The following is an 11,182-nucleotide window of genomic DNA, read 5'->3' as shown; positions in this document are numbered from 1 at the left end:
CTCTCTGTCTCTGGCTCTCTCTCTCTCAAATAAATACATAAATCTTTTTTTAAAAAAAGACTCTACCAAATTATTGTGGAAAAGGTCCACGCTCTGAGAATTAAAAACAAAACCAAAAAGAATTCATAGATTCTGCATTATAGAAGAAAGGAGTCCTCACACCAAACCACATCTCTTTAATCATCAAAATTCTCTTAGCAAAAACTAAGACTCCTGAGAGTCTACTTTGAGGTATGTTGTTGAGTTGAGGTCTTCCGACACTCGGGACAGGAAAATGAGACCTCATGACACTGATGAGAAGATGACTCACAGTCAGGAGTTATACAGCAGCAGAAAGTCTGTACAGAGAGGGATACTGACAGCATGCTCTTGAAAGACGCCTCTGTATTTTTACAGTAAAATGTGTCGGTCCTATGACGGGGAGTTATTTGTCTCGCGGGGTAAAAGATTGAGAATGTCTTAATGATCACAGTGTTCCTTCTTCAGAGGGAAATGTAAAAATCTCTTTGTTGGTTGAGGTTTTTCCTTTTAGATTATGTAATATACATTACTGTCGGTCTTCAAGCTCTCATTCCCTGTCCTTTCTTGTTTTCATCTCCTTCCAGTTATCAGCCATACAGTGAAAATCGTTATGTATTATCCCAGATGATATCCTCCTGCCCTATTCCAGTTTTCTCCCTTTTCCCAACCTACAGCTCTTCCCACCCCTGTTGGTTTCTGTATTTCCCCTCTATTTTGTACCGTGTGTGTCTATTTAACTGTGTTGTGTATAACTGTATCTTCATTCGCAATATTTTTGTTAAACCCTTGGTCTTTTGGTGACAACTTCAAAAAATATTTTTGTTACATAAATGGGCTTTTTCACTTTTAAAGAGATTGTTTGAATCTGAAGATGAGTCACAAAGAAGTAGTATCTGGAGATTTGAAATCCATATTTATTTTTATTGACGAGGGGTAGTAGGAATCGGCAATAAAGCTGGAAGTGTTTATTATATGTATTCCAATGATTTTAGATGCAAAGAACTTCCTTTTGATGCTTTTCCTCGTTTCATTTCAACTTATGCTTAAGGGGTTCTTGATAATCTGAATAGACAAGTGGTGTTGGAATTGGTATAAGAATCCACCATGACCTACAGCATCTCCATCTTCTTCTGCAGGCACCAATCTGGTCCTCTGTTAATTTGCAGATGTCTCTTCTGCAAATGCCAGACAGATTTAAACAACGGTTTTCACCAGAAGCCAAACCACTTCTTACTGCAGAAGAAGAGAGGCAGTGAAATAATTAGTTCATGAGTGGAATGTAAGCCCTGAAACACTGTTACGTGTGAGAATAAAAGGGTTCTGATATGAGCATTTCTATGTGGAGAAAAGAAGCTGGACAAAAGCTCTATTCAGTTCTGTCACCTCCACTGTCCTTTTTTACCCAACAGCCCAAGTGTTAACAAACCCCTCCCTCCTTATAAGTTCGTGGCATTGCTAATTTATGCTTCAAAAAGAACCTTGGTAAATGTCACAGTGGAACAACAAGGGGATGAACAAAATACGTGTCCACATGAAATTGTGAGGAGGCCATCATTAAGCAAGAGCGCTTATGGGGGATCAAAGAATTGCAATCTGGGGTACAGAGATTTGGTTAGCAGCCCAGATATTGTCCTACTAGGGAGCAAAAGTCAGAGGTTTTTAAAGCAAAATGGGAATGCATTGTATACATTGTTCACAAAGAATTTTTGATTGGTGCTGGTGGCAGAAAGCTAATTTTGGCTGGATCTGGTTGGTTGCTAAGGATCTCACTAAGCAAAATCTCTTACTGTAGCAAGTTGCAGGTGTTCGGGCTGAGTCCTTGGAATATTTGCAGTTTGGCCCAGTTCAAAAGTTCATGGTTCCACAAGTGAGGACGTGCATAAGGCCCACCTCCTAAACGGCCTCCCAGCTCCATTTTAAAACCCCTTGACGTAATTGACCCCATTTCATTTTCCTTTCACATCTATGTTCTAAATATACCAATTTCTTCATTGTTTTACTCCTTTTATATGGCCCTTCAACAAATATTTGCTGAGCATCTTCTATTCAGCAGACATTTTTCTTTGCACTAACAACAGAACAGAGAAAATGGAAGGAATGTTTTTTATTCTCACGAGACTTATCTTCACGGAATGAAATCCAACCAAACAAAAATAGGTGGCTGAAATAATTTCAGAAAGTGGCGTTTAGAATAAAATAATACAGTAATCCAGCAGATATAGTCTGCAGTTCATAGAAGGGACAAAGAGAGGCTCTTTGAGGATGTAGCATTTGAGCTGAGGTCTGATGAGGGCATGAAAAAGACAAGCAGATATTCCTGTGAGGGCGTTGCAGGCGTATGGAGCAGCAAGAGCAAGGTCCCTTGCTTAGTTTAGTGGAAGAACAGAAAGACCTGTGAAGGTTGAGCATTATGGGACAAAATAAGTTCGGTAAGACATGAGATGAGGTAAGACAGAATGAAGATCCCATGTCGCTTGCAGACCACAGTGAGCCTGTAGGTCCCCGTACGTGCTGCTGCAGTCCTCTTACTTCATCTCCCTTAACAGTCTACGTGCTCATTCTTCTTTTACAATGGTCAGTTTGTGGCATCTGGGTGGCTGAGTCGGTTAAGCGTCTGCCTTCATTAATGGGTAGTAAGGAGGGCACGTATTGCATGGTGCACTGGGTGTTATACGCAAGTAATGAATCATGGAACTTTACATCGGAAACCAGGGATGTACTGTATGGTGACTAACATAATATAATAAAAATTATTATTAAAGAAAAGCGTCTGCCTTCAGTTCAGGTCATGATCCTGGAGTCCAGGGATCCAGCCAGGTATCAGGCTCCTTGCTCAGCAGGGAGCCTGCTTTTCCCTCTGCCCCTCCCCCGCATTTATTCTAGGCCATTCCTAGCTCAGAATGGTAAGACGATATTTTTAGATTAAAATTTGATGATAATGTTCCTCTTTGCTGTAGCAGAATAACATATGCAATATACACCGTTGATCAAGTAATTTAAATATTCATAAGGGGAGAATTGAAAAGAAAACCAATTTGATCAATGATTTCTGATAAATGTTATTTTAAAAATAAGAAGAGAAGAATATTACCTTAACCAAATTAAAACTCATCTGAACACAAAAATCCATATAGCATTTCATAGTGAAATACTAGCCTTAATCCCATTAAAATGAGAGGGGAAAGAAGAATGTCCACTGTTGATACTATATTAATATAGTTCTGAAATTTTTGAACTACGCTATGAGTCATAAGAAGAAAAGTCAGTGATGGCTTGAGCTTACTGCTTTTCCTCTTCATCTATTCCTCCTCAAATGCCATTCAAATTATGTAGGTAGCATTTTTGAACGAGTCTGTAGGAGTGCCCAGAACCACGGAGTACCATCAGTACATCAGAAACAGAAATTCCTGAAAGATACCAAACAAATATGATCTGATTGAAAGAACGATTTAGGCTTTGGCCACAGTTGCAAGTTAGATACTCTCAAGTGACTGCCATTATAGAATAAATGGATCGTAGAGAAGAGCTCTGAAATATTGCTATTCTTGAAAGTGGTAGGGCAGTTTCCTAGAGTACTCATTCCTTCAAGGACAAGTCTGTGAACTGAAGCTTAAGCAGCGCGCCCCCTGGATTGGTTGGCTGGCTGGGGTAGGGTACTCAAGTAAACATGCAGGAGGTTTCACAATGGTAACTTTGTACGGTAACAGAGACACATTCTCAGTTTAGACCCAAGGATACTGGCAAACTAAAGATAAGCCTTCACTGTGACAAATCATCAGGAAGATAAGGCACCATTAGCAAAAGTTAATGAAATAAACAACATATTTGGACCCTCAAGGACTAAAGGTACTGGCACTGCCAATGTGACAAATAATTAAATGTCTATGTATCAAATTGTTTAAAGAAATAAAGCCTATTGTCACAAAGCTGCACAAACAAGGAAATAGATGATAGAATAAATGGGCAGACTTGAAAAATAGAAACTTCTAGACATGAAAAAAATTTTTGAAAGAAATAAATATATTAATGACCAATTACTAGACAAGAGAATTAGTGAACAAAGAGCTATATCTAAATGATTTACCCAGAACTTAGAACTAAGACACAAGGTCTCACATTTATTCTAGGACAAGAGAGGAACGAGAGGAGGCAGTGCTTAAAGAGATTCTCCATAAATAATGGAAAAATACAAATCCACAGAATCAAGATAAAAAGGCATTCCTAACAGGTAATATAAAAGATATTCACATTAAGTCATAAAACAAATGCTAGATTATAGGAACATTGAAAAAAAGGACAAAAACTTGAAATACTAATTTAGAAGTAATAATAGATTTTAAAATAAAAATTAAAAAAATAATAAAAATAATAATAATTAAGCTATGGCAGCAGAGTGAAAGCCAAAAAAGAATGGCCTGCGAGGGAAAAGTACCGCTGGTGTAGAATTGGGTACTCAGTAATGCTTTCTTTCCAGAATAAGGATAACATTTACAAATTGACAGATAAAGACTGAAATGATTTACCACCAAGATTTCTATAGCAAAGGAAATCCTAGAGGACATACACCATGAAGAAAGAATTTAACACAGAAAGAAGTTGCCCTCAGAGTCAACATGGAATTCTAGTAAATACCAGTAAACTGATGATAGTAATAATAATGCTCTCCAACAGATGGGGTTTGAAAAAGAATAGAAGTGAACTTCTATTTAGGATGTAAAAGTTACAGAAGAAATGGCTCTTTTTCTGACCAAGAGAACAAGCTGAATAATTCACTTAAAAGCCCAGCACGGAGCTGCGTTCTCCCAGAAAGCGAGTTAACTAAAATCCAAAGTGACAGGGTCCTACTGAAAGGGAGGGGGAGTGACACCACCGGGATGGTGGTGTGGGAGACCCCAGCCTCCAACCCCCCACGAAGATCAACAGTTAGACGGCTATCCATGAGCATAAACCACCCTGAAAGAGCTCTGCTGTCCACTTAAACATCAGAGCAACACAGTGAGACAAAAAGCCTGTGAGTAACTGCACAGAAAGGGATAGAAGAGCAGCTTTGGTTTGCCTGTGACACTCCATCCTCCAGGTCAGCACCGCTCGGCACCAACAGGGAAGCCCCTGTCTAGAGAATGCCCACCTACCAGGGAAGGGGAGGAAGGTGAGTAACCAGCTCACTCAGCCTTTGGGGTACCACCTGAAGGACCCATTTCCATTTCACGCCCACCCCTTCCAGACTGGCAAAGCAGCAATGTGTGGAGGTGGCTAGGGATGGAGGAGAAAAGCAGGGGCTACTGTAACGGCCACGTGAAGCTGGTGACTGCTGTCCCAAGTGACCTGCTCTGCCAGAACCCCAGCAACTTTTGCTGTAGAAGAAACCAATGGCCAGCGCAGCCGCCACAGACCCCTGCACATTTCCCTGGGTTGTCACCCCACAGGGGTTCTCCTTCACTGATGCCAGCCACCTGGGTCCCTTCCTACTCCTTCCCCTGCTCTGCCCCCTGCCAGAGCTGGGGACCTACACCAGCATCCAGCCTAAGCCTCTGTAGCTTCTCAATTGCAGGACATCAGTGGAGACCCCCACACCTGACCCCCATGCCATGCCTGCACTTTGGGGCCATGGACTTGCACACCTCTGGTCTGATCCCTGTTTTTGGCCTCCATTGCTGTGCCCACTGATGCTGAGATCTTGCAGCCATGGAAGTCCACACCAATAGCCAAGACCCCCACGACTGCTTATGGACCAGGATTTGAGCAATTCAGAAGAGGAGGGAACGCTCCCAAACTCATTTGACAAGGCCAGCATTACCCTGATAACAAGGCCAGATAAGGACAATATAAGAAAATAAAACTATAGGTCGATATTCTGAGTGAACATAGATCCAAAAATTCTTAACCAAATACTTGCAAACCGAATTTAACAATATGTTAATAGGATCATATACCATGATCAAGAATGACTTTTCCCTGGGATGCAAGGATGTTTCAACATATACAAATCAATAAATGTCATACACCTCATTAATAGAATGAAAGATAAAAATCATCTGATTATCTCAATAAATGAAGAAAAAACATTTGACAAAATTCAGTGTCCTTTCATGTGAAATACTCAATAAACTGGGTATAAAAGGAACATACCTGAACATAATAAAGGCCAAATACGACAAACCCACACCTAACAAGATTCTCAGTGGTGGAGTTTGAAGGCTTTCCTCTAGATCAGAAAAAAAGCAAGTGTTTGCGCTGTCAGTACTCCTATTAAACATAGTACTGGAAGTCCTAGCTAGAGCAATCAAGCAAGAAAAAAAAAATAAAAGGTATCCAAATTGGAAATGAAGAAGTAAAATTGTCTCTGTTTGCAGATGACATTATATATGTCATTGATATTATATATATGTCATCATTATATATGTCATATATATATATACATATATATATATACATATATATATATGTATATATAGTGTATAATTAACTCAAAATGGATTAAGGACTTCAGTGTAAGACCCAAAGCTACAATAGTCCTAGAATAGGACAAAATTGCCTTGACATTGGTCTTGGAGATGATTATTTACTTGACACCAAAAGCACAAGCCACAAAAGCAAAAATAAGTGAGTTCGACTTTAGCAAACTGAAAAGCTCCTGCACAGCTAAAAAAAATAATCAACAAGATGAAAAGGCAGCCTACAGAATGTGAGGAAACATTTACAAACCATATATTTGATAAGGGGTTAATATCCAAAGTATATAAGGAAGCCATACAACTCAAAAGCCAAAAAAAAAAAAAAAAAAAAAACCTTCAAACAATTCAATTAAAATATGGGCAGAGGACTTGACTAGACTCTCCTCTCAGAGCAGACTACCAAATAGCCAGCAAGTACATGAAAACGTGTTCATCACTCATCATCAGAGACATGCCGTCATCACAGAGACAAGAGATAATAACTACTGGCAAGGATGCAGAGAAAGGGGAACTCCCGTGCGCTGTTGGTGAGAATGTAAATTGGTGCAGCCACTGTGGAAAACAATATGGAGATTCCTCAAATAATTAAAAATAGAACTACCATATGATCCAGCAATCCCACTTTTGAGTATATATCTGAAGGAAATGAAATCACTATCTCAAAGAGATATCTGCATTCTCATTTGCATTGCAGCATTAGTCACAATAGCCAAGACATGGAAACAATCTAAGCGTCCATCAACAGATGATGGATGAGGAAACTGTGATGTATGTAACAATGGAATATAACTCAGCCATATAAAAAAGATAGCCTGCCATTCGTGACCACATGGATGGACTTCGATGGCACTATGCCGTGTGAAATGAGTTAGAGGAGGACAAACACTGTATGATCTCACTTATATGTAGAGTCTACTAATATCGAATTCATGGAAACAGAGGGAATGGTGGCTGCCAGGGGCTGAGAGGTGGGGAAATGGGGAAATGTTGGTCAAGGTGCACACACTCTAAATTACAAGATGAGTAAGTTCTGTGGAGATAATGTACAGTATGGTGACTGTAGTTAACAATGCTGTATTGTGTCCTTGAAAGTTGTTAGGAGAGTAGAGATGTAGTGTTCTCACCATAGCAACAGCAAAATGGTAATTAAATGAGGTAAAGGACACGTTAACTATCTTATGGTGTGTGGTAAATGTTTCATAATACATAGGTGAATCAAATCATCACAGTGTTTGTCTTAAACTTACACAATGTTATATGTCAATGACATCTCAATAAATCTGGAAAAAATTAAAAAAATAAAAGAGGGGACCCACAGGTGCTTGTATGTGTGGATAAATAGCAGGAGGAATCAGCTACTGCTGGAGCCAAGAGGGAAACAGCTGAACTTCAGACAAATTTTCAGGGTCTGGGTGTGGGCTTTTGTAGCATAAATCATAGTATCACTTGGTCCCAGATACATCAGACTCACTCTTTTTTCATGCCCTTCCATTGAGTGTTTTTAAGAGAGATTGGGTAGAGGGCAAGAACCATCTGTGACCTGTTTGGTGGACAGGAGTATAGAATCCTGAACCCGAGCAGGAGAATTACAAAGTCTCCCCTTAAGTACCAGCAGCTGCCTGCCACTGCAGCGGGTGAGGACAAGCTGAGAAAATCCACTCCTCCTCCAGTCACAGGAGCACAGGTAGACAGGCCTAATGGAGTCTGCTGCAGGGCTGGGCACGGGAACTGAGGGAGATTCTGTAGACACTCAGGCCTTTCACGGAGTGTGGAGCAGCTGCTCTCTGAGGCTGGACATGGACAAGAGCCCTGAGGGAGATCTCCTAAGGCCAGAGGAGCCAAGAGTGGCTCCATGGAGTGCCAGCCGCAGCACACTGTGAAGGGGGAAACCATAGGGGAGGAAATCCAGGAGTTCAGATCTGGATATATTACCTTTGAAATTAAACGTCCAAACAGAGATATAAATTATGCCACTGGGTATTCATTACAAGCCCGGAGCTGAGAAGAGGTCCAGGAGGAGAGTTTAAATGGATGGGACTGGCTCCAGGGAGTAGATGGAGAGAAGGAAGAGAAGAAGACCAGGAACTGAGCCCTGGGACTCTCCAATATGGAGAACATTGGGAGAAGAGGAAGAAGTAGCAAAAGAAATGAGGGAGGTGCCTCTGGGGGACTGGGCTGGGGATCAGGTGAATGTGCTCCCCTGGAAGCCGACTGAAGAAAATACATGATGAAGAAGAGAGCGACATCTGTCTTCATGCTGGTGATGAGCCAAGCCAGGTCACAAGGGTTAGTGACCTTGTGGTGAGTGACCGTTGGATCCGGCGATGTGGAGACCCTTGGTGACTGAAAAGCAAAGCTTCAGTAGCAGGGAGAGGGGTCGGGAGAGTGCCTGCTCAGGCTATCTTTAAGGATTCGAGGAGAAGAACTGGAGGTGGAAAATATGGACAACTATTTTGAGGTGTTTCACTGCCAAATGAAGCCAAGAAAGGGCGATAGCATTGGAAGAAGAGAGAAAGAAAAAAAAAAGGTTTTGCCCTAAAATCAGAGAAACAAAAGCATCTTTGTATGCTAATGGTAATAATCCAGTAGAAAGAAAATGGATGATAGGATGAAGAGGGAAGAATTGTCACTAAGAAGTACAAGAGGGGACGGGGTGCAGTGTACAAACGTATGATACCCTTTTATTTTCTCTGAACATCTGCAGCATCTGTTGTGAATTCAAACCTAGACGTTCCTGAGATGGTTATTTTAAGTATGTCTCATTTTTTCTTGATCCCTGTCCCCGGATTATTATAAAATGTATTACTCTTTAAAATACCAACTTTTTGTCTTGTTGATTCTTTTATATATTTGTGTCTCTTTCATTTGCTTCTCTAAATTCTAACTTACCTTCATCCCTCAGTTTTGACATATAGCTTATTTTAGTATGATTCATTTGCGAATTTTCATTTTGGGATTTCCTTTGATGCATGCCTATTGCAGAAGGGTATTTCTGCATTTCTAAATATTTATAACTTTGCTAATGATTTCTGGCTTAAACGAATTTTTTTCCAATTTTGCAAAATTTTATTATTTTTATTTTTTCCAGTTTTACTGAGAGAGCATTGTCAGAGAGCGTTGTGTAAGCTTGAAGTGCGCAACATGTTGATTTAATGCACTAATAATTTTGATCTTCCAAAATTTTGATAGCTGCTTGATGATTGAGTAGACGGCCATTTTTATAAATGCTTTGGCTGTACTTAGGAATTGGCGTTCTGTAGTTGGATGTAGCGCATGCAGATTCTTCCTGAGAGACTTGAGAGTAGGATCAGTCTCCTTGGTTCGTAGGTGGCCATCTTCTCGTTGTGTCTCCACACTGTGTTCCCTTTGTATGTGTCTGTGTCCAAATTTCCTCCTCTTACAAGAACACCAGTCATATTGGGTTAGGTCCCACCCTAATGACTTCATTTTAACTTAATCACCACTGTAAAACCCCAGTCTCCAAATATGGTCACTTCTGAGGTACTGGAGTCTTGGGATTTAACAGATGCATTTTTGGAAAGACACAAGTTAGCCCATAACACCTTCCTTTTCCTTCTAACCTTTCTGAATGCTTTCATTTTAGGTGGGCTTTTGGTTTTGTTGTTGTTTTGGTTTGGTTTTTGTTTGTTTTTTAAGAATAATACAGTTGAGTTTAGTTGCTTGATCTTTAAAATAAGCACTAATTATCCTTGATTTGAAGTAGAAAATTAACCTATTTGCACTTTAATGTCATCACTAATATATTTGAGTTTAATTCTACTATCTTACTTAGCTTTCTGTTTGCCTAGTCTCTATTCCTTTTCTCTCTCTCAGTTTCTCTTTTCTACTGGATTATTTTTAATCATCTCTTTCTTTTCTATTAGTTGGGAAATTAAACTTTTGTTCCCATTCTTGTAGTAGTTCTCATGAAATTAAAACATATGTTCTTAATATAGCAAAGTCTAAAATTAGTCAAAATATTTATCCTTATATAATGCAATGACGTTACATCTTTGTCATAATTATTTAACTTCTCCCAATTATTTACTTTTGTTGTCGAATATTTCAATTCTACATCTATTTTTAATCCCTACCACTTTCAAACACTTGATGGGTTCCTAAATTGGAACTTGGGTTCATCCAAGTTTGAGAAGAGTGTATTTTCTCCTAGTAAAGCTGAAGATTCATATTATAAGACTCCATTCTATCCCTAAGATGGCACTCCAGGGAAACCAAGACATATGAGAGAAGTTTTATAGTAAGATTATTTACAATAGCCAGCAACCAGAAAAACATGAAATTTCCATCATCATTACAAATGATTGATTTGTCAATCATACATCAATAAAGCTGAGGGAAACTTGTGAAAATAACCTATGACCTTATTTTATTCCAACATTACCGAATCTTTGGGTGACGTGATTTCTTGAAAGTCTTGCTACTGTTAGTTGACTTTGTTTGATGCTCACCAACTCAATGTTTTTCTTAATTCACTGACAGACTCCTAGCAACTTTCCTGCATTCGCTCAGTATGTGTGGCATTTTTTTTCTGGTTCTCTCGATGGTATTCTCTCCCTTTTCTTCTCCAATTCCCTCTTATCCTCTCATCTCCTTACTTCCATTTTCTCATCTTCTCTATTTTGTCTTCTCTTTTCATGCTACTGGCTTCCCCCAAGCATTCCCAGGTACTCCTGAAGCTTTAGACA

The 11,182-nt window shown here is 39.7% G+C and overlaps 1 protein-coding gene across 1 annotated transcript; it reads right to left on the bottom strand.

Moving 5' to 3' along the window:
* Nucleotides 1-1,048: 1,048 nt before the first annotated feature.
* DEFB109B (defensin beta 109B) lies at nucleotides 1,049-9,411 on the bottom strand. Its single transcript, XM_040643182.1, has 2 exons — nucleotides 9,366-9,411; nucleotides 1,049-1,254 (listed from the first exon to the last, which is right to left on the bottom strand). Exons 1-2 carry the CDS (start codon nucleotides 9,409-9,411, stop codon nucleotides 1,049-1,051), a joined length of 252 nt encoding a protein of 83 aa, XP_040499116.1.
* Nucleotides 9,412-11,182: the final 1,771 nt, after the last annotated feature.

Source organism: Ursus maritimus, unplaced genomic scaffold (genome assembly GCF_017311325.1).
Source record: "Ursus maritimus isolate PB19 unplaced genomic scaffold, ASM1731132v1 scaffold_28, whole genome shotgun sequence".
Taxonomy (NCBI): domain Eukaryota; kingdom Metazoa; phylum Chordata; class Mammalia; order Carnivora; family Ursidae; genus Ursus; species Ursus maritimus.
The sequence above is the reverse complement of the archived record's forward strand: the minus strand, read 5'-3'. Positions and strand labels throughout refer to the sequence as shown.

What these genes read in the sequence shown, in the direction of transcription:
- DEFB109B (XM_040643182.1), bottom strand. Translation starts at nt 9,411, where the DNA reads ATGAATCATACTAAAATAAGCTATATGTCAAAACTGAGGGATGAAG. An exon ending in GTCAAAACTGAGGGATGAAG is followed by an intron (nt 1,255 to 9,365) that starts GTAAGTTAGAAT and finishes CTTCTTCTGCAG; the next exon opens with TAAGAAGTGGTTTGGCTTCT.